Source organism: Ranitomeya imitator, chromosome 2, assembly GCF_032444005.1.
Source record: "Ranitomeya imitator isolate aRanImi1 chromosome 2, aRanImi1.pri, whole genome shotgun sequence".
Lineage (NCBI taxonomy): Eukaryota > Metazoa > Chordata > Amphibia > Anura > Dendrobatidae > Ranitomeya > Ranitomeya imitator.
Genome location: NC_091283.1, coordinates 652,413,171 through 652,436,979, shown reverse-complemented (window position 1 = coordinate 652,436,979; position 23,809 = coordinate 652,413,171). Strand labels below are relative to the sequence as shown.

General features: G+C 44.6%; 1 protein-coding gene across 3 annotated transcripts in view; it reads left to right on the top strand.

Moving 5' to 3' along the window:
* The window catches only part of LOC138667102 (zinc finger protein OZF-like), a 42,358-nt gene that overhangs the window by 6,457 nt on the left and 12,092 nt on the right, over positions 1–23,809 (top strand). The window contains exons 2-4 of one of the 3 annotated variants that reach the window (XM_069755414.1): positions 18,236–18,516; positions 19,640–19,770; positions 20,457–20,509. In XM_069755414.1, coding sequence (XP_069611515.1) covers positions 19,722–19,770; positions 20,457–20,509 — 102 coding nt within the window. In that variant the 5' untranslated portion in view covers positions 18,236–18,516; positions 19,640–19,721. The remainder of the gene's footprint in view (positions 1–18,235; positions 18,517–19,639; positions 19,771–20,456; positions 20,510–23,809) is intronic. The other 2 variants (XM_069755413.1, XM_069755412.1) reach the window with 2 other exon arrangements.

The window sequence follows — 23,809 nt, the reverse complement described above, 5'->3', positions numbered from 1 at the left end:
ACTGGCCTCAGTACGCATCTATCATTGTACCTGGAGAACCTTTTTCGCTTGGGGCAGGGATCACGGACGCCTTCCCCATTTTAGTTTTCCTTCAAAATGATCTGGACTCAGGCCTGGCTCTCAGCTCTCTGAAAGTCCAGATTTGGACCTTATCGGTCTTATCCCAGCGTAGGATTGCAACAAAACTGCAAGTAAGGACTTTCATGCAGGAAGTTTCACATGCAGTACTTCCCTATCGCATGCCGCTAGATCCGTGGGATGCTAATTGGTCCTGGGGTCTTACAGGAGACTCCTTTTGATCTGCTTCATGATGTCGCTGACTTTACTGTCCTGGAAGATTGCCGTTTTCACTGCGGTCACGTCATTCAGGCGAGTTTTTGGAGCTAGCCGCTCTGTCCTTTCAGACGCCTTTCCTTATTATCATCTAGGCAAGGTTGTCCTCGGGCCATCCTCATCCTTTTTGCCAAGGTGGTATCACACTTCCACCGTTACGAGGACATCGTTCTTCCCTCGTCTTGTTCGGCACCAGTCCACAAAGCGGAACGGGTTCTCCATGCTCTGGACAAAGTGAGAGGTCTGAGAAGGTACATATAGAGGACTGAATCCTTCAGAAGGTCAGACGCTTTATTCGGGCTTCCTGATGGTCGCAGGAAGGGTTTAGCCGCTTTATCGGCCATGATAGCCAGGTGGATTCGCTCCACCATCCAGGAGTCCTTCTGCGTCAGAGGTCAGCCTATCCCTGCGGGTATCAGGGCACACTCCACTCGCTTGATAAGGGCTTCTTGGGCCAATAGTCACCAGGCATCCAGTCCGCACACATTCTTGAAGCACTATAATTTTCACACCCAGACTTCCGCAGATGTGAGTCTGGGCATGTGTCGGGGTCGTCACCACAATACCCTTCCTTCACCAGTCATTCCAAATCAGAATAAAAGCATTGGTACCAGATAAGAATGAGTCAGACAAAGGCTGGTTCAAACTCATTGCATGCTCATGTGTCTACATAGTGTAGCAACGTCACAGCAACTGACTTTATTTTCTAATACACAACATTATATGATCTATTGGGGGAAGGTGTGCAGAGGCCGGGGATAGGCAGGGTTTAAGCAAAGTATCTAGTATTCAGTCTTTCTGGTTGGCTCTGACATCATCTGATGAATCTTCCTTTCTCCACGTCGCTTTAAGTATCATTTCAAGAGAAATGATACTTGTCCTTCTGGAATGTGTAACTTGCTTCTTCAGCAGAGCGAATCTGGGGCAAAGGTGAATACTGGCAGCCATCTTAAATACAGTTAAATTTGCATTAGCAAGCATAAAGGGAAAAACTTATTGTTTCACAGCATAAGAATATATAAAAGTACAAAAGAGTATAAAGATATATATTTTCACCTTGACAATCCCCCCTAAACACTAAGTTTTTCCCTAAAAAGAAAGATCCTTTGAGACCGTCCATGTGATGGGGAAAGGGGAGGTGGATTTCTTCATCCAGACACCTCAGAAGCTCTCCCCTTGTGAGAGGCCTCCAGGCAGCTGAACCCTTCACTAGTCTCACATGGAGTTCTCCCGCTGTCCCTAAACTAACTCTCTTAGCATCATCTGAGAGTAAAGGGTATTGTCTATCTTCTTGAGGGGGACATACTTGGGGATCTCCCCTGGATCAGTACCATCGTACTCTGGTGAGTCTACTTCTTGGTTGAGGAAGGTGCCAGTCGGAGTTGCCTCAGCAATAACCTTTTTATACAGGGGAATAACACAACAGAGAATTATTGATCCAACTACAAGGAGAGCAATCAGTACTAGACAAGCTTGTTGAAGGAATCCTTTGAGCCCACCCAACCAGCCGGAAAAGAAAGGTGTGTCTACTCCAGCATTAGATTTTAATTCTGCTGCTAACCCATTTATCTTTTTAAGGGCTATCATGGTCTTTCCATTTACCCCAAAGTTCTGAGGGATATAGGTACAACATTCCTCTCCCAGCATCCCACAGACTCCTTCTTTCTCAGCTAAGATCATATCAAGGGCTAGTCGGTTTTGGAGGGTCATTCTAGTATTAGGGCTCAATTCCTCAACTATACCCTGGAAAACATCACAGATAAAATTGACAAACCTTTGTTCACTGTAATATATATATATATATATGTAATTGATCCCATCAACATTTTTATTAATCTGCACCTGTGGGATTATGGAAGCAAAGCTAGCATAGATCTGGTTCTGGGCTTTAAATTGGTCAGGCACCCCCCTTGGCACTCCAATGCCATCAACATATACCAATGGATCTTCTTCATAACTCATGTGGAGCTGATTGAGACTTCTCCTCTTTCTGGTATATTCATCAGGTGTCTCTGGATCCCAAGGTAAAATCTTGAACTGCACAGCTAGTTTAACAAGGGTGCATTGACCTGTCCAGGCATTAGGCAACCTAGGACGGAGCTTACCATCTCCACATAACCAATAAATGTCGTACATATACTGTGTATAATTAGCTAGCAAGTCAGTATCCAGGGAACTGTTCTCTTTTCAGAAACCTGTCTCGAAGACCACTACTGGTGTACCTGTAGTGTCGTGGGTATTATAGCAGGTATAATTATCAGCTAACACAGTTATGCCTCCTGGGACCTTTAGTTTGGGTTCTTCATGAATTAGTGGGACATAATCTGAGCAATCAGTGGGCTTTAAACCCTTCAACAGATTCATAACGCAGGCAGTAGTATGAAGTATATCCAATATATCCCAAATTTGATCATCTGGATAATCTGTGGCCCTAACCAATTTATCCCACATTTGTATAACTGACAATTTTATTGGCTATACCCATCTGTACTACAAATCTTTCATGATATTGTACAAACTTATTCAAGGATATTGGGGAATTTAGACTGTCCCATGCGGTTACCAATATTATTATATGGAAATACGAAAAACTAAAACATTATGTCCCCTTATTTGCTACTAGTCTGTTTGACCAGCTTGCAGTGTGATACGTGTATCCATGTCGGCCTTCCTTCCAGCTTTACTGACATAGGAGTAATGAGAAGGACCTGGTAGGGACCGTCATACAAGGGTTCTAGTCCGTGTTTTCTGACATAGCTTTTCACGACCATAAAACCACCAGGCTTCAAATTGTGACCAATATCGGTTTCTGCTGAATCTGGAAGGGAAGAAGAAACTAAAACATGGGCGTTAGCAACATTTTTACTAAGTTGAATAACATATTGAACAGCACGGTAAGTTTCTTCTGACAACTACTGAGACTGGAAATTTGCAACTGAGAACCTAGCACCAAACAATATCTCATATGGGGACAGGCCATATTTTGCAATAGGGGTAGTACGAATATATAAGAGCCCTGGCCATGGAGCCGTAGTCTCCTGCATCATTTTGGTCAATTGTCCCTTCAGTGTGCCGGTCAGCCTCTTAACTTTCCCACTGGATTGTGGATGGTACGGAGTATGGAGGGCTACAGTGGATCCAAGCATTGTCAGAACCTCCTGATACACGAGAAGGAAAGGCCGGGCCTTGGTCACTTTCAACAACTTCTGGAACACCATATCTGCATATAACTTCCATCACCAGTTTCTTTGCTGTGATCTTTGCAGTCACGTTGGTAACGGGGAATGCTTCTGGCCAACTGGAGAACATGTCGACAACCACCAGACAATATTCATACCTTCCAGACTTAGGCAACGTGATGAGGTCCACCTGGAGCCTTTGGAAAGGATAGTCGGGCTTAGCAAGATACTTCGGGGGTACACGTTGAAGTTGACCGGGATTGCAGGTCTGACAGATGTTACATGCACGGTTGAGTGCTGTCAGGACTGTAGAAATACCTGGAGCCCAGTAGAATTTTTGTACCAGGTCAAGGGCCTGGTCTTTCCTCGGTGTGTGGGCCCATGTGCCCACATGGCAATAGCAGGGTACATCCGCTTAGGGAGACACACAAATTGGTCCTTTTTCCAGAGACCATTGTCCATACGTGCTCCATCAGCTTTCCACTGCTTCACTTCTTCCTTTGGAGATATTCTCTGCATCGTCATTAAGCGGTCTCGCGGGGTCCGGCAGAAAACCTCAGTCTGTCATAGATCATCAGGTTCCTGTAGAGTCAGTGTTTCTTGTAACTGTTTACGCTGAGAGCGTGTGATCACCATAGCTGGTATGGTCAGTTCAACGGGTAGGAGAGCAGCGGCTTTTGCTTGCATATCCGCAAAGGTGTTACCAACAGTCTGTGGACTGTTCCTAGGACCGTGCTCCTTAACTTTGATAATGGCCACCTGGGTAGGTAATTTGATTGAGTCCATGAGGGCTTTAACAGCTTCAACATTCTTCACTGAGTCCCGGCGGTAGTAACAAATCCTCGATTAGCCCATAGGGCTCCGAAATCATGAGCAATACCAAATGCATACTGTGAGTCCGTGTATATATTAGCCCGCCTGTCTTTGGCCAGAACACATGTAGTAGACAGAGCCTGAAGTTCTGCTTCTTGTGCTGACAGTGAGGGAGGGAGTGCAGCTCCGGGCAATACAGTATCTTCCGTAGTAACAGCTTATCCGGTGTGGAATCTGCCAAAATCATCAGCATATCTTGAACAGTCTTTCAGGGCCTTGTAGAGAGGTAGCATTATGCGGGATGTGTCCGGTATTCACTGACAACAATAAGTACATAGTCCAAGGAAACGCTGGAGCTCAGTCACATCTTTTGTAGCTGACGGCTATTTTTCTTTCTTCTGTGAGGTGTCTGGCACCCTGAAGGAGACAGTGACCCAAAAATATCACTTGACCAAGGCAGAACCGACGTTTCGAGGCCGAAACCCGACAGTTCAGATCTGCCAGATACTTGCGAAAACTAACAGTGGCAACAATGGCTTCCTGCTCTGTCTGTGCACACAACAAAAGATTACCCACATACTGAAGCAGCGTGACATAAGGATATTCTAACTGACAGGGTTAAACACACTCGCCCATATTTTTTTGCAAACTGATTGGGAAAGGGCGTGTAAGATACACATCTCATTATGCTCATCTTCCTAGGGATTATATAACGTAAATACCATCTGACCATCATCTTGGAATTATATTCTGCAGCGGAACTGTGATAATAAAATTGCCCCCAGTAAATTTACCGGACATGAGGGAGAGATTACAAACTGAGCAGTAACTTCAGGGAAAGGGTCCCACAGGGATAGGTTTTGTAAAAGTATATTTATTGGGTCTGCCATCTACTCTAATTAAAACAAGCTCTTGATCTGAGAATTGACATTGCAGGGCTTGGGAGGGAGATTCCCAGACATAGGGTTAAAATGGATATTGGAGTATGAGACTGGATTTGTGTAAGGGAGGGGGGCTGGAGCTGGAGCCCGGGCCACTGATAAGGAACGAGCTGTGTCCTTGAAGCTGCAAGCTGCGGTGGGGGCTACAGAGCGCAGCTGCTTATACAGAATGGGTAAAGTTCTTCTGGAAACTTTGTACTACTTTTAATGCATCGTCTGGAATGGAATTCTCGATGTCAGGTCTAACTGACATTATTGCCTCTTTCAATTCAGATTTAAAACTCGGACATCAAAGCTACCACAAAAACGTGTGAATGGGCTTTATTATACAGTGAAAACCCCAGATCTTTAAACACTACCATAAGACGCCCAATAAACTTCTCGGCAGTCTAGGATATATTGGTGCCTTGGGGTTAAGGGGAACAGAGCTTACAGTCAGGAGAAGAGACTTAATTTCCTGGGGAAGGACCATATTACCTAACAGGGAGCCCCCTGTACCAAATTTCTTATTGTTTGCTTTCCCAACACATTAATCTGTCACTTTCTCAGTTCCTTCTTGCACCACAAAACATCCAGTTTTTGTCATAGCAATAGACAACTTTCCTTTTTTTTTTTTTCAACGTAACAAAAACAAATCAGTCTAAAACAAAACACCGTATTTATTCGGACTCCCATGACAGCACTACGAGAGGATCCGCCCTTAAGGAACAGGAAACCTACAGATACAAAAGGGCGGCACCTCTCCCATGCATCAGTTGGTTTCCTGTTCCTGAAGGGACTGGATCCTACGAAAGATTACCAGGATTCCAGGCCGGCCGGACCGAATTAGGTAGCGAGAGGGTCTCCTACCTCGGCCGGTGCGGGGTACCTGAAGGAGACAATGTGGCTCTGGGGGGCTGCATAGCAGTGTCTCATCAGCGTGGAGCGGTCGCCAGGGGGTGTCCGATCTCCGAAGCCGGCGCTTGGTAAGTGTCCTGTTCCCCTCCCTTGAGCGGCTTAGGGGGGCTCTGAGGGGTAGGCGGCATTGAGGGGGTGCCACCCGGAGTCTCCTGGCAAGGCTCGGCATCCCACGTTGTTCACAGCGCTAACAGGAAGCGCTGTGGGCCGGGGGTGACGTCGGAAGGCTGAGCCAGCTGTGACTTCCGGGTCGCGGAGCTTCTGCGCATGCGCAGGGGCTCCAAGATGGCGGCGCCCACCGGAAAATGTGCGCTCATCACCCTCAGGTGGCGGCTGATCCCCTGCAGCTGCGTGGGGGAAGGGGATCAACTGGCAGCACGGTGCAATTACGCTGGCCGAAGGAGGGGCTATATATCGGCTCCAGGTGCGCGTTCCTTGCTCCTGGTCTCCAAACTGCTTCAGATGGAGTCTGATCAGGATCAGCAGCCTCTGCTGCTGGATGAAGCACCCCAGAAGCTTATGGAGAAGGAACGTGAGAAAAGGAGCGATGGATCTGGCCGCAGAAGCTCCTCCAGACAGGGGTCTGGAGCATCAGCCAAAAAGGATCCCCCTCGTGCTTCGGTATCTCTATGGGTGTGGGCAGCCTCTGGTAAGTGATCTTCGAGAAAGTTCACTTAGTGACTAGTTTCCCCTCATATGTTTTATGCAGGGAAAGAAAAACGTCAGTAAGGCGAAGCATAGGGAGTGTGCCATCTGCGGGGTTCCCTTGCCTGACTCACACCCTAAAAAACTATGTGACCCCTGTATCCAGCAGACGGTGAGGTCCTGGAAAGAGGGGAGGGGATATAGCATGTAGATTTTACACTCTAGTCTACCTTACTTATCCCTGTAGGTAGCAGAAGAATCCTCTTCTATGGTGGCCAGTCTGAAGGAAATGGTTAGAAGGGGGAGGTCAAGCAATCCATTAAGGATCTTTCACAGTCAGGAGGCTCTAAGCAGAGAACTCAGTGGGCATCTGATTCATCTGTGGATAAAGACAAGAGTGAAGAATCGGATGATTCAGCAGCATCATCCTCCTCGTCGGGAGAAGACGCTGCCCGGTTTTGTTTACCCATAGAGAGGATAGACAAATTGATAAAGGCTGTCAGAGGCACAATGGGTATAACAGAACCCAAGCCTCAGCTATCTAAGGAACAAATGATGTTCAGCGGCCTAGAACAGAGGAAGCGCAGAGTCTTTGCTCTGAATGAAAAGATACAGGAACTTATCAACAGGGAGTGGAGAAAACCGGAGAGGAAAGGCTCCTTACCACCTGCGTAGAAGCGTCGGTATCCCTTTGATGACCCAGCAGTGGGTAGCTGGGAAAAGGCCCCAAAGCTGGGTGCGGCAATTGCCAAGGTGGCAAAGCGATCCTCTCTCCCGTTTGAGGATATGGGAACGCTTAAAGACCCCCTGGATAGGAAAGTGGATACCTTCCTAAAAGGAACCTGGGAGATGGCAGCCGGCTCCTTAAAACCTGCGGTGGCGTCAACCTGCACGGCAAGGTCAATAATGGTCTGGCTGGACCAGTTAGAGACCCAATTAAAACAGGGGGCCTCTAGAGATTCCATACTTGCAGCGTTACCAGTAATCCAGGAGGGGGCAGCTTTTTTATCGGATGCCTCAATTGACTCTGTTAAATTGGCGGCTAGGGCAGCAGGTCTTTCTAATGCTGCGAGAAGAGCCCTAGGGTTGAAATGCTGGCCGGGGGATAGGCAGGCAAAAACAAAGCTCTGCGCTATCCCTTGTAAGGGCGAGTATCTATTTGGGCCTACCCTGGATGAACTCCTGGAGAAGGCAGGAGATGATAAGAAAAAATTTCCTAACCTTTTCAATCCATATCGTCGTCCCTTCAACAAGAAAAGGTTCAATCGGGGAGGAAGGCGCACCTTCTCACCGGGTAGGGATCGTTCCAGATGGGATGATAAGCGAAAAAGAGGCACAGGTCTCATGTTTCGCCGTAACCCGACGGAAAACAAAAAACAAGATCAATGACTGGCAATCCCGGTGGGAGGGAGACTGTCGCATTTCTCGGCAGAATGGTCAAAAATCACAAACAGTGTTTGGATTAAAGACACTGTTTTCCATGGTCTCAAACTTGAGTTTGTCCATACCCCACGGGACAAATTCCAGTTAACACCCTGGCGCTCATCTCCCACTGAACAATTTGCCTTAGAAGAGGAAGTGAGGACTCTTTGCTCCAAAAATGTTTTGATTGAAGTGCCGTATTCTCAGGCAGGGAAAGGGTTCGACTCTCCCCTTTTCCTAATTCAAAAGCTGGATATGTCTTATAGGACCATTATAAACCTTAAGGGTCTCAATAAATTTTTGGTGAAACATACCTTCAAAATGGAGTCCATCGGCCACCGGGAAGGCCCCTGGACCTGACGGGTTTCCCGTTGAGTTCTATAAAAAATATCGGGACCACCTGGCACCACTCTTATTGAAGGTGCTTCAGAATATATGGGAGGGAGAAATTATGCCTGAAACATTTTATGATGCAAATATCATTGTACTTAAGAAGGAGGGAAAGGACCCCTTGGAATGTGGATCATATCGCCCCATATCATTGGTGAACGTAGATTATAAAATCTTCACTAAAATATTGGCCACTAGACTAAATACAATCATATTAGATCTTATACACCCAGATCAAACAGGCTTTATGCCTGGGAAAAGTACCTCTATTAATATTCGGCGGGTCCAATCAGTGATTCAATATAGCTCCCTAGAATTGGATAATAACTGGGCTCTGGCATCCCTAGACACAGCTAAAGCGTTTGACTCCCTTGAATGGCCTTTTCTTTCTGCATGTCTGCAGAAATACGGTTTTGGAGATAAATTTATTAGAGGGATAGATACACTATATAGGAATCCTAGGGCACGGGTAATTGTGAATAATTCTATCTCTGATTCCTTTACTTTACATAGGGGAACCCGTCAGGGATGTCCTCTGTCCCCGGCCCTCTTTGCCCTCGCGATAGAAGCATTGGCAATACGCATAAGGTCTTCCACGGATATCAAGGGAATAAGTATTGCGGATCGTGTAGATACCATCGGTCTATATGCTGATGATATGATCATATTTATGGATAAAACAGAAGAAACACTACCGCGAGTAATAACGACTATAGATAATTTTAGCAAATTCTCTGGTCTCTATATCAATTGGGATAAGTCTGCTCTGATGCCTCTGTCTCATGCGCCGATGCCCCGTCTCGAAAATCTCTCGTCACTACCTGTAGTCTCCAATTTCAAATATCTAGGAATACATATGTCTCAATATAGTCAGCTGGACCTACGACTTAATATTTATCCACTATTGGACCTGGCCAAATCTAAATTCATAGCTTGGAGCAAACTCCCTCTCTCCGTTGCAGGTCGCATTAATTTAGTTAAGATGATATTGCTCCCCAAATTTAATTATTGTCTCCAACATAGTGCTGTGCCAATACCCAAATCTTTCTTTGCAAACTTAAACTCCCTGACCACGTCCTTTATATGGGGGAAGACTAGACCCAAACTCAAGCTATCTACTCTACAGAGACCGACAAGGGGGGGAGGGGCAGCCTTACCAGACTTTTATCTATATTATCTTGCTGGGCAGGCTAGGGCGATAAGCAAATGGATGCCTAGCAACTCCCTACCTAATTCAGAAAGCCATATAATCCATTCTGCCCGTATTGACTGTCCACTGGGTTTTTTGGAAATGGAGAAAGTCAGTGCTCCCCGTTTGCTGCCATTGCTTCGACAAGCGAGATTAATATGGAGACAAATTAAAAAAGTTATTAAATATACAGATATAATAGTCGAAATGCCACTGTGGTATAATAGTTATTTTCCAGAATTACTAAATCACCCGTCTACTGAGTTCTGGATCTCATGTGGTGTTCTCTCGGTAGGTAATTTATATAACCAGGATGTTTTTGTGTCCTTTGAACAATTGCGGGATACCTGCAATATCCCAAGATCTCAATTCTTCCGTTATTTACAGCTGAGGTCAGCTTTCCAGTCACATATGCGAAATGCAGGTGCAGGTCGAGCAATTTCATCTTTACCCCTTATAGGCATTCTCAAATCACAGGGTCCTCAGGGACTCATTTCCTCTTTATACACATACCTATTATCCGTGGGAGATGGGCTCACTATTAACACCTTAAAAAAGAAATGGGAGGGACTCCTTCCCGATACACTGGGAGAGGAGTGGGAAGATATTTTGGAATCTCCAACTAAAGTTTCTCCCTCAGTTAACAATAGGATGACCCAGCTATATATTACATATCAGACTTATCTGACTCCGACACGACTTTTTAAAATGGGCCGCCTTCAGACGTCAGACTGCTTACGGTGTCACGCACATGATGCGGATTTTACCCACATGATATGGCGGTGCCCGGTAATCCTTCATTATTGGAAAGAAGTCACGACATTGTTAACGTCTTTATTGTTAATCCCTGTCCCACTTGAACCATTGACTTGCCTATTTGGGGTGTGGGATACAGAGACCTGGGATCACCATACTGGGATCTTCCTTCGAGAAACGCTCTTCTTAGCACGAAAGGTACTGGCATTAAGGTGGATGGGTAGCTCCTCCCCGTCTCTCAGAGCTTGGATTGACCTGGTGAACTCGGTTATCCCATATGAAAGAACACTGTACCATAATAGAGGATGCCCAGGTAAATTCGAAAAAATTTGGGGTAGATGGAACTCATCTCATCATACTCTGTAGTCTGCGTGGATTAGATATATGCACGGGGAGGAGGGCATGGGGTTTGGGGACATCGTTGCAGAGCAAACTTGAATCTGTTTTCTTTTGGCGACTTATTACTAAAGGTTAAAGTTGTTTAAGTTGTATAGTAGGTATTTTGTAGGTACTAGTGATTCAACATGCACAGTCTATTGCCTCTGAACTTTGGATGCGATGATGTTTGTAATCATTTGTATCTGATGGTATGTTTAATAATGATAAATGTAATATGTGCAATGTTTGTCTATTCTGAAATTAATAAACGAATTTAAAAAAAAAAATGGAGTCCATCAATTCGACAATAAAAATGCTTTTCAACAATTGTTTTATGGTAGTAGTGGATTTGAAAGATGCCTACTATCATGTACCCATTCACGCTGATTTCCAACGATACCTGAGGGTAGCAGTACTAATGGGGGGTAAAATTCAACATTTTCAGTTCAGGGCACTCCCCTTCGGGATAACTTCTGCTCCTAGAGTGTTCACTAAAATAATCGCTGAAGTCATGGCACATTTAAGAGAATCAAATGTCCTTATAATTCCCTACTTGGATGATTTCCTCATTGTAGGGAACTCGGTAGATCACTGTCTGTCACAATGGGAGGTTACTAAAGCCAAGCTAGAACACCTGGGTTGGATCATAAACTTCGAAAAATCTAAGTTACAGCCCCTAAATATTCAAAAGTTCCTGGGTCTAATGTTGGATTCAGTGACACAACAGTGTCTCCTCCCTATAGAAAAAATAGATCTAATTCAAATTTATGTGTTAAATGCAATCAATACACCTTCCATGACACTTAGGCAAGCAATGTTCCTACTTGGGTCACTCACATCTTGCATTCCAGCAGTTAAGTGGGCTCAGTTCCACACCAGATCCCTACAAAAAGAAGTCTTGTTCCATGACAGAGCCTTGGGAGGCGCGTTAAATGGGAAAATAACGTTAGGGCCAACCACGCTAGATTCCCTTAGGTGGTGGTCAGATAAAAAGAATTTATCAGCAGGGGTCCCCTGGATAGTAAATGTGTCCCGGGTGATAACCACCGATGCCAGCTCTTCAGGGTGGGGAGCCTACATGGGGGACATGGTGGTCCAGGGACAATGGGAACCCTTCACAACATTCTCATCCAACCAAAGGGTTGGCGGTTGAATTGGCTGTTAAAAAATTCCTCATATATCTGCAGGGCCAGCACGTCAGAATTCTGTCGGACAACAGAGTTGCAGTCGCTTACATAAACCGGCAAGGGGGAAATCGTTCCGAGACATTGATGCAAATCACGGATCGATTGTTCCAGGTGGCAGAGCTCAATTTTCTATCTTTGACGGCTCTCCACATCAAAGGAAAGGAAAATGTGGTGGCAGATTTCCTCAGCCGAAACGTGTTAAGACAAGGAGAGTGGTCTCTCAACGAAGACATTTTCGATCTGATCGTCTGCAGATGGGGTCAACCAGTGGTAGATCTGTTCGCCACCAGAAACAACAGAAAAGTAAAACTTTTTTGCTCGCTAAATCCCAGGGAGAATCCCTTGGCGGTGGACGCGTTTCTGATAAAATGGGATTTTTCACTGGCCTATGCTTTCCCACCACTGAACCTGATACCTCTAGTGGTGAGAAAAATCAGGGAGGATCGAGCGAAAGTCATCCTTATCGCCCCCTTTTGGCCCAGAAGAACCTGGTTTGCCTGGCTCAAGACAATGTCGGTATCGGTTTCCTGGGTACTACCAGAGATCCCGAGCCTGCTTTCTCAGGGACCGATCTCCCATCCACAAGTGGCAGCGCTCCATTTAACGGCGTGGAGTTTGAACGGTCACTATTAGTGGGTAAAGGCTTCTCTCCAAATTTAGTCGAGACGCTCCTAAAGAGTAGAAAGCAAATAACTACAAAAATCTACTCTAGAACTTGGAGGAAGTTCTTGTCTTGTTCAAGATTTGACATCCGAGACGGGGTACCAATACAACAAATCTTAGAGTTCCTACAGAAGGGTTTCGAGTTAAAACTCTCTACTAGTACCCTTAGAGTACAGGTCTCAGCTCTGGGTGCCCTGTTTTCATGCAATATAGCTAACAATTATTGGATAGCGAGGTTTATGAAGGCAGTTAGTAGATCTAGACCGGTATATAAGGATAGAACAGTTCCATGGGATTTAAATTTAGTTCTGTCCTCTCTAACAAAACCCCCCTTTGAACCTCTGCAAGAGGCCTCGATCAAAATGTTGACACTTAAGACAGCCTTCTTGATTGCCATAACCTCAGCTCGTAGGATAGGGGATATCCAGGCGCTTTCCAGAGCTCCTCCATACACAGAAATCTTATCAGATAGAGTAGTCCATAGACCAGACCCGGCATATCTGCCGAAGGTAGCGACACGTTTCCATAGATCACAGGAGATAGTTTTGCCATCCTTTGTTCCTAATCCCTCTAATCCTAAAGAGCAGGAGCTTCATACATTAGACGTTAGGAGATCTCTCCTTCAGTATATCTCAGCTACTGATAATTGGAAGAAAGATGGAGCACTGTTTCTTTCCTTCCAAGGTCCAAGGAAAGGATTTAGAGTATCAAAATATTCACTAGCCAAATGGATTAGGGAAACTATCTCTCTAGCTTATACAGCAGGTGGGGGGCCAGCTCCGCAGAATCTAAAGGCACATTCCACCCGGGCCATGGCGTCATCCTGGGCAGAGAGATCTGGAGTGTCAGTGGAGCAAATATGTAAGGTGGCCACATGGTCATCTCCTTCCACTTTCTTTAAGCACTATCGGTTGGATTTGGGGTCCTCCTCTGATCTTTCCTTTGGGTTAAGGGTGCTACAGACTATAGTCCCTCCCTAAGGTAGCTTACATCTCTGTAAATCTCTCATAGTGCTGTCATGGGAGTCCGAATAAAGCATTAAGCTACTTACTGGTAGCGGCATTTTTCGGAGGCCCATGACAGCACCCTTAGTTCCCTCCCTATTCACGAGGGGGTAGCACTTCCTGATATGTAAATAGTGTAGTATGTAAATCTCACATATGGTGTCTGGTTACAATATAGTAGATTATTTTTTGTTTCCAAATGTATATAATGTATATGTGTGTACCACTAACCGCGGTAGTCCTCTCAGGCTCTGAAATACAACTGATGCATGGGAGAGGTGCCGCCCTTTTGTATCTGTAGGTTTCCTGTTCCTTAAGGGCGGATCCTCTCGTAGTGCTGTCATGGGCCTCCGAAAAATGCCGCTACCAGTAAGTAGCTTAATGCTTTTACTTTAAACTTACAATAATTCTTACTACACAAGGAGAGGATGCAGCGACTCGCCCCTCCATACCAGAAACACGGAACAGATAAGAACATCACAGCATTCCTCAACACAAAAGAAAGCAATAGCGCAGCGGTTTGACCCCTCCCATCGGGTGTCTCGGAAAACCACACAGAGTAACGGAATACAGCAGTTCTCAGACTTAATACATTTCTACAAAACCTTCACACAACTCATATGCCAGAACACCCTAGAAAAATTAATGATTGAGGTATTTTATAACCAAACACGGGCTCTGCATCCTTTCATCTTTCCTCTCCATCAACCTTTTTCCATTCCTCGTTCTTTAAACCTCGCGCAACTCGCAGATGAGTTTGCGCTTGTTCTAACAGTCCTTTATCTTTCAATATGCCCTTTTTGTTCTCTATGAGATTGTGCCATGTAGACGGCTGCAATCTCCCTGTCGAGGAACCTCTCAACATTCTTGACTGCCTTCTTGCCCTCCCGTGACTCTACTATTGTCTTGACTTCCACAGCATCCTCATCTAACTCGTGGGGCACGGACTTCTTCTGCTATAAGAGACGCAACATGACTCACAGAATACTAAGCCCTTCTGCAGCAGGCCGCTGACAGCGACAACAACACTGGGTCCTTAACACGGAGCCTCACGTTCAACGTGCTATGAATAAAGAGCCTCGCGCTCAATATTTTTCCCTAACCCCTGAACACCAGTGATTAACAGTCTACCCTGTCACGATATTCTAAACAGTCGGGAGGCGGTCTCCTAGTGAGAGCCCTCCACAGAAAAACAGGTGGTCCCCTCTCGGGACGTCTTAATTACCTAGTTGGTACAATATCACAGAGGCTGCGTCTCCTATTCCTTTCTCTAAGCCGCCCCCAATCCACAACTTCTTCAATCTTTCACTCTATCACTACTAGGCAGTAGTCACGGGTAGGGTGGTTGTATGGAGTACAATGACCGGTGGAGGAGGTGTGGTGTACACGAGGACGTGCAGAATGCGACGTCTCTCAGTTGCTGGTTCGAAGCGTGGCACGAGATCGCGCTTGGTCTCACCACTCGACCGGTCACTCCCCAGACCCAAGGAGACCACAGACTAACCAATAATGGCTGAAACACTAGCAAGTGTGACACATACTTAGTATGTGATCTCCACTTACCGTGTTTGGAGGGTGATCAGTCCTCGAGGACAGCCACTACGGGTGTCGTCCACGGACGTCCAGGCATGGGTCCAGGGGGTCTCGGATCGCCGGCCACGCCCCACGTTGGTTGCGCCAAATTGTCGGGGTCGTCACGACAATACCCTTCCTTCACCAGTCATTCCAAATCAGAATAAAAGCATTGGTACCGGATAAGAATGAGTCAGACAAAGGCTGGTTCAAACTCATTGCATGCTCGTGTGTCTACATAGTGTAGCAACGTCACAGCAACTGACTTTATTTTCTAATACACAACATTATATGATCTATTGGGGGAAGGTGTGCAGAGGCCGGGGATAGGCAGGGTTTAAGCAAAGTATCTAGTATTCAGTCTTTCTGGTTGGCTCTGACATCATCTGATGAATCTTCCTTTCTCCACGTCGCTTTAAGTATCATTTCAAGAGAAATGATACTTGTCCTTCTGGAATGTGTAACTTGCTTCTTCAGCAGAGCGAATCTGGGGCAAAGGTGAATACTGGCAGCCATCTTAAATACAGTTAAATTTGCATTAGCAAGCATAAAGGGAAAAACTTATTGTTTCACAGCATAAGAATATATAAAAGTACAAAAGAGTATAAAGATATATATTTTCACCTTGACACATGCAGATATCTGTTTAATTTTAAAATAATTGAAAAAAAAATTGCGTGGGCTCCCGTGCAATTTTCAAGTCCAGAGTGGGAAAGCCAGCAACTGGGGGCCAATTTTTATAGCCTGGGAAGGGGTTAATACCCATGGAGCTTCCCAGGCTATAAATATCAGCCCGCAGCTGTATATTTAACCTTTATTTGCTATTAAAATAGGTGGACCCCCTCAAAAAAAATGACATGGGGTCTTCCTATAATTTATAGTGAGAAAGGCTATGCAGACAGCTGCGGGCTGATATTCATAGCCTAGAGAGGGGCCATCGATTTTTTCTCTCCCACGGCTACAAATAACAGCTCCCAGCCGCCCCAGCAATGGTGCATCTGTAAGATTCCGGCACTTAGCCTCCTTCTTCCCACTGCCCTGTAGCGGTGGCATATGGGGTAATAAGGGGTTATTGTCACCTTTGATTGTAAGGTGATATTAATATAGGCAAAGGAGAAAAAAGAGCTATCCTGGGTGTATAGTATAAAAATCCAAATTTTATTGAAAGGCATTACATAAAATATATATCCAGAGAAAAGTATATGTGCAAATACAACGACAATACACCAGGGTGAACAGACTCCCCCTGAAATCCCACAAACCTAGATGCCTAGCCGGCTACTAATAAAGTGCAAAGTGCGACAATAAGGCAAGTGTCCCCACCTATAAAGAACCCTATGCGGGCATAGCCCTCAGTGGGACAATAACCATAGACTAACGGGTGGGAAAACACTTACCGGAGGTAGGGGATGGAGGAGCCTGAACCGGGTGTGAAAAGACGCCCCCCTTTTCACACCCGGTTCAGGCTCCTCCATCCCCTACCTCCGGTAAGTGTTTTCCCACCCGTTAGTCTATGGTTATTGTCCCACTGAGGGCTATGCCCGCATAGGGTTCTTTATAGGTGGGGACACTTGCCTTATTGTCGCACTTTGCACTTTATTAGTAGCCGGCTAGGCATCTAGGTTTGTGGGATTTCAGGGGGAGTCTGTTCACCCTGGTGTATTGTCGTTGTATTTGCACATATACTTTTCTCTGGATATATATTTTATGTAATGCCTTTCAATAAAATTTGGATTTTTATACTATACACCCAGGATAGCTCTTTTTTCTCCTTTGCCTATATGATTGAATGAGTGGGTGTCTTTTTCATCCTCCTTATATAATGGGCTAATTGTAGCCAATATTTCTGACAGCAATATGTCAATGAGGTTTTTGTGGGTATTAAGGTGATATTAAGCCTGGTTAGTAATGGAGAGGCGTCAATAACATACCTATCCATTACTAATCCAATAGTAGTGAAAGAGTTAAAAAAAAAAAAAAAAAAAGACAGCCAGAAAAAAGTATTTTAATATTCTTAATTTCACCATACTTACAACCACCATCGATCACCTGCAAAAAAATAAATAAATAAACCAACCGTATACTCCCTGTCTGACGCAGTCCAATTAATGACAAGTGTCCCACGACGATCTCCCCTATAGAACAGTGTCATTGGGTGATGTCACTGCTCTATAGGCCTCCTGTGATGCACTGACAGGAGATAATGGCTCCTGCTCTCGCTTTATGGCAATGCTGTGTGGGAATTTTCTCGTTGCCAGCGAGAGAATGAACTTAAGGGACCTCTCTCCCGGCAGCGGCGGAGGGATATACATCACTGAGGATGCTAGCTGTCAGTTCATTGCGGGGACCCTGTAGAGTGCTGACATCGCCCGATGTCAGTGTTCTACATTGGAGATCGTCGTGGGACACTCGTTATTAACTGGACTACGGCGGAAAGGTAAGTGTTGGTTTATTATGTTTTTTATTACAGGAGAATCGAGGGCTTCAGGGACTAGGTGATTGGTAAGTATGTACTTTATGTGTTGTATGTTATGTGTATGTACTGTATGTTATATGTTGTATGTTATGAATGTTTTTTTTCTTTTACAACTGAACACAGCCATTGTCTGTTGGGACTGCTTTCCCATCATCAGTAATGCTCTCACTGTGAGTATTCATTGCCGGATGGGAGCAGTAGTCCCATCAGACAATGGCTGCTTACACAGACCCGCACACACACAGGGACACACACAGACATGCACACACACGCAGAGACACATACACGTAGAACCCCGCAGACACTAGACACACAGTATCCGCTCACACTCTTCCAGCTCCCGATCTGCAGCGTTTCATCCCCAGTAAAACCGCAGATCTTTTTTTACAGCTGCGGATTGGCCTGACACAATGGAAGTCAATGGGTGCAGAAACGCTCCAGATCCGCAAAAACAATTGACATGGTCCTTTTTTGAATCTGCTGTTTTTTTCCGTGCGGATTTTTCCGCACCATTAGCACAGCATTTTTTTCCAATTGATTTTCAAAAATGCTGCGGATCCCCAGGAAATCTGTGAAGTGTGCACATACCCTTAGTGTCAGCCTCCTGGTGGCAGCAGCATACACTCACAGTCTGTGTCCCCCAATGAGGCGAAGGAGAAAATGATTTCACGGTGAGTACACAAAAATCCTTATTTGCTTTATATATAAAACATTTGTTTGTTTTTATTTTTCACAATATTTGTTAGAACCCTTGGATGCTTAAGGGTATGTGTACACGTTGCTGATTTTGCTGCGGATCCGCAGCAGTTTCCCATGAGTTTAGAGTACAATGTAAACCTATGGGAAACGAAATCCGCAGTGCACATGCTGCGGAAAAAAACGCGCGGAAACGCAGCGTTTTATTTTCCACAGCATGTTAATTCTTTGTGCGGAATCCACAGCGTTTTTACACCTGCTGCAATAGAAAACTGCAGATGTAAAACCGCAGCGGAATCCGCAATAGAAAACGCGATAAATCCGCAGGAAAAAAACGCAGCGGTTTTGCACTGCGGATTTATCAAATCCCTGCGGAAAAATCTGCAAAGGAGCTTTCTACGTGTGCACATACCCTTAATCCTGCATTGCTTTAGTATTCCGGTCTCCTAGGAAGCCAACTAGCTCTAGTCAAAGCTGTCAGTCATGTGTCGGCTCCATATCGCAGCAGGTAGCTGCCGTCTATGGGGCAGGCTCCGTTCCCGAGCCTGCACCCTACACTGATCATGCAACCTGTGGTGAAAATTTGCATCACTTAAAGGGACTCTGTCACCTGAATTTGGCGGGACTGGTTTTGGGTCATATGGGCGGAGTTTTTGGGTGTTTGATTCACCCTTTCCTTACCCGCTGGCTGCATGCCGGCTGCAATATTGGATTGAAGTTCATTCCTGTCCTCCATAGTACACGCCTGCGCAAAGCAATCTTGCCTTGTGCAGGCGTGTACTATGGAGGACAGAGAATGAACTTCAATCCAATATTGCAGCCAGCATGCAGCCAGCGGGTAAGGAAAGGGTGAATCAAACACCTGAAAACTCCGCCCATATGACCCAAAACCAGTCCCGCCAAATTCAGGTGACAGGTTCCCTTTAACGGAGGGTTGAAAGTGAAAAATATTTCCAGCATATGAAATGTTTATTAAAGGGGATCTGTCATCAGATTTTTGCTATGTAATCTGAAGACAGCAGGATCTAGAGGCTGTGCAAGAGATTTCAACAATGTGTTACTTATTAGGCTGTGTTCTGTTGTTTACTTACAATGCAGGTTTTATCATCTGGAGATTATCACTGCTGGACTACAAATCATGTGAGCCCTAGAAAGCCACAAGAATCTGTAGAAGGACGTTATGATGGCGAAACTCCAGCATCTTTCATCATCATCATCATCATCATCATGTAAGAAAAGTCTTTAATTCAATGTCAGGGTTCATTCAGATGTCCGTTTTTCACATATCTCTCACATATCTCGTACCTAGTACTATATAGTACAGTATAGTAGTTTATCTGGTAGTTCACGTCTGAATTTTTTTATTTTTTTGCAGACTATGTGGTCCATGAAAAATCACAGAGATATGTCTAATATTGATCCAAGTGTCAGATCAAAATTTGCAATGCAAGTCGATGGGTCCGTGAAAAAAAACAGGCAGCACTTGATGGCATATCCAAGTACTGTCTGCTTTTCACTGACTGCTTGATGGGAGCAGCTTGAGAACATTTTTGTTTGTTTTATTTTGATGAAACGGAACAAAATCACTGATAAAGCTCAGGCAGGTTTTCTTGTATGTAGAAATAAAAACTAAAACGGATGTCTGAATGAGCCCTAAAGCAAAGAGCAGTTTTGAATGCAACCTTCGTCTGATTACCACATTTAGGCCGGGGTCACACTTGCGAGTGTGATGCTAGAAGCTCGCGCATCAATACCCGGCACTCGGACCGGAGTGTGTGGCTACATGTATTTCTATGCAGCTGAACGCTCCGGTCTCGAGTGCTGGCGGCAGTGCCGGGTATTGATACGTGAGACTCACAAGTGTGGCCCCGGCCTTAGACAGCGTATTCATTCATTCACTGTGTGTTTGCTTTAGATGGATCCAGTAATGACAATACACCAGAGAGATGTCCCAGTCGCGAGGATAAGGTAGGAGGAAAGGCAAACTGCTATCCTCGTTCTGAAGATTGGAGCTTGTTCCACTTCTGACCCACACGGACCAGAAATTTATGATATCAAAACTTTATATTGTGCGTTTTTAATTTCCTGTGCAGGCAATGTATTGTTCAAGGCTGCATTCCAGTAATGAAAAGTGGCTGATGTCAGTGTGTACTGAGAAGGTAGTCTAATACTAATCTAGTAGGACATGAGATTTACATTCTGTGAGTCAGGATAGTTCACCTTGCATATAGGTGGCCACTTGTCAGTGAGCACACACAGGGCAGAGGTGAGGGGACATTCATAGGTATAAAATGTTTATATGATGCTTATGCTAAACCAGGGGAAGGCTACCTATGAAGCAAAGAACTCTCTTAGCCACCCTTGAAATTGTTCCAGAAAATGAATGCAATTGTACATGTTTAGTCATTTCCTCTGTGTGTATTGGAACAACACAAAAAAAACTGAGGGGAAGAAAGGCAAATTGGACATCATTGCACACAAAACCCCAAAACTGAGTCGGGCAAAATTGTTGGCACCTCTGCAAAATTGTGGGAAAACAACTTTGTTTCAAACGTGATACTTGTTCAAACTCACCTGTGGCAAGTAACTGTTGTGGGCAATATTAAAATTACACGTGAAACCAGATAAAAAGGGGAGAAGTTGACTCAATCTTTGCTTTGTGTGTCTGTGTGTGCAACATGAAGCATGGAGAACAGAAAGAGGAGAAGAGAACTGTCTGAGGACTTGAGAACCAAAATTGTTGAAGAATATCAACAATCTCAAGATTACAATTACATCTCCAGAGATCTTGATGTTCTTTTGTGCAACATAATCCAGACGTTTACAACCCATAGCACTGTAGCTAATCTCCCTGGACATGGATGGCAGAGGAAAATTGATTAAAGGTTGCAACACAGGATAGTGGATAAGCAGCCCCAATCAAGTTCCAAAGAAATTCAAGCTGTCCTGCGGGCTCAGGGTGCATCCATGTCAGCGCAATCTATCCATCGATATTTGAATGTAATGCTATGGCACGAGAACCAGGAGGACCCCACTGCTGACAGAGACATAACAAAATTTACACTGCAGTTTGCCAAAATGTACGTAAGCCAAAATCCTTTTTGGAAAGCATGTTGTGGACAGATGAGAGCAACATAGAGCTTATCTATAAAGCACATCATTCTACTGTTTACTGTAAACTGAACAAGACCTACAACTAAAAGAACACTGTACCTACTGTCAAATGTGGTAGCGGTTCAAAGATGTTCTGGAATTGTTTTGCTGCCTCTCGCACTGGGTGCCTTGACTGTGTGCAAGGCATCATGAAATCTGAAGATTGCTAAAGGCTTTGGGTTTCAATTTAGTGCCCAGTGTCAGAAAGCTGGGTTTGCATCCTCGGTCATGGGTCTTCCAGCAGGACCGTGACCCCAAACATATTTAACCCCTTCATGACCCAGCCTATTTTGACCTTAAAGACCTTGCCGTTTTTTGCAATTCTGACCAGTGTCCCTTTATGAGGTAATAACTCAGGAACGCTTCAATGGATCCTAGCGGTTCTGAGATTGTTTTTTCGTGACATATTGGGCTTCGTGTTAGTGGTAAATTTAGGTCAATAAATTCTGCGTTTATTTGTGATAAAAACGGAAATTTGGCGAAAATTTTGAAAATTTTGCAATTTTCACATTTTGAATTTTTATTCTGTTAAACCAGAGAGTTATGTGACACAAAATAGTTAATAAATAACATTTCCCACACGTCTACTTTACATCAGCACAATTTTGGAAACAAAATTTTTTTTTGCTAGGAAGTTATAAGGGTTAAAATTTGACCAGCGATTTCTCATTTTTACAACGAAATTTACAAAACCATTTTTTTTAGGGACCACCTCACATTTGAAGTCAGTTTGAGGGGTCTATATGGCTGAAAATACCCAAAAGTGACACCATTCTAAAAACTGCACCCCTCAAGGTGCACAAAACCATATTCCAGAAGTTTATTAACCCTTCAGGTGCTTCACAGCAGCAGAAGCAACATGGAAGGAAAAAATGAACATTTAACTTTTTAGTCACAAAAATGATGTTTCAGCAACAATTTTTTTATTTTCCCAATGGTAAAAAGAGAAACTGAACAACGAAAGTTGTTGTCCATTTGTCATGAGTACGCTGATACCTCATATGTGGGGGTAAACCACTGTTTGGGCGCACGGCAGGGCTTGGAAGGGAAGGAGCGCCATTTGACTTTTTGAATGAAAAATTGGCTGCACTCTTTAGCGGACACCATGTCACGTTTGGAGAGACCCTGTGTGCCTAAACATTGGAGCTCCCCCACAAGTGACCCCATTTTGGAAACTAGACGCCCCAAGGAACTTATCTAGATGCATAGTGAGCCCTTTAAACCCCCAGGTGCTTCACAAATTGATCCGTAAAAATGAAAAAGTACTTTTTTTTCACAAAAAAAATTCTTTTAGACTCAATTTTTTCATTTTCACATGGACAACAGGATAAAATGGATCCTAAAATTTGTTGGGCAATTTCTCCTGAGTACACCGATACCTCACATGTGGGGGTAAACCACTGTTTGGGCACATGGTAAGGCTTGGAAGGGAAGGAGCGCCATTTGACTTTTTGAACGAAAAATTATCTCCATCGTTAGCGGACACCATGTCGCGTTTGGAGAGACCCTGTGTGCCTAAACATTGGAGCTCCCCCACAAGTGACCCCATTTTGGAAACTGGACCCCCCAAGGAACTTATCTAGATGCCTAGTGAGCCCTTTAAACCCCCAGGTGCTTCACAAATTGATCCGTAAAAATGAAAAAGTACTTTTTTTCACAAAAAATTTCTTTTCGCCTCAATTTTTACATTTTCACATGGGCAGTAGGATAAAATGGATCCTAAAATTTGTTGAGCAATTTCTCCCGAGTACGCCGATACCTCATATGTGGGGGTAAACCACTGTTTGGGCACACGGCAGGGCTCGGAAGGGAAGGCGCGCCTTTTGACTTTTTGAATGGAAAATTAGCTCCAATTGTTAGCGGACACCATGTCGCGTTTGGAGAGCCCCTGTGTGCCTAAACATTGGAGCTCCCCCACAAGTGACCCGATTTTGGAAACTAGACCCCCCAAGGAACTTATCTAGATGCATACTGAGCACTTTAAACCCCCAGGTGCTTCACAGAAGTTTATAATGCAGAGCCATGAAAATCAAAAATAATTTTTCTTTTCTCAAAAATGATTTTTTAGCCTGGAATTTCCTATTTTGCCAATGGTAATAGGAGAAATTGGACCAC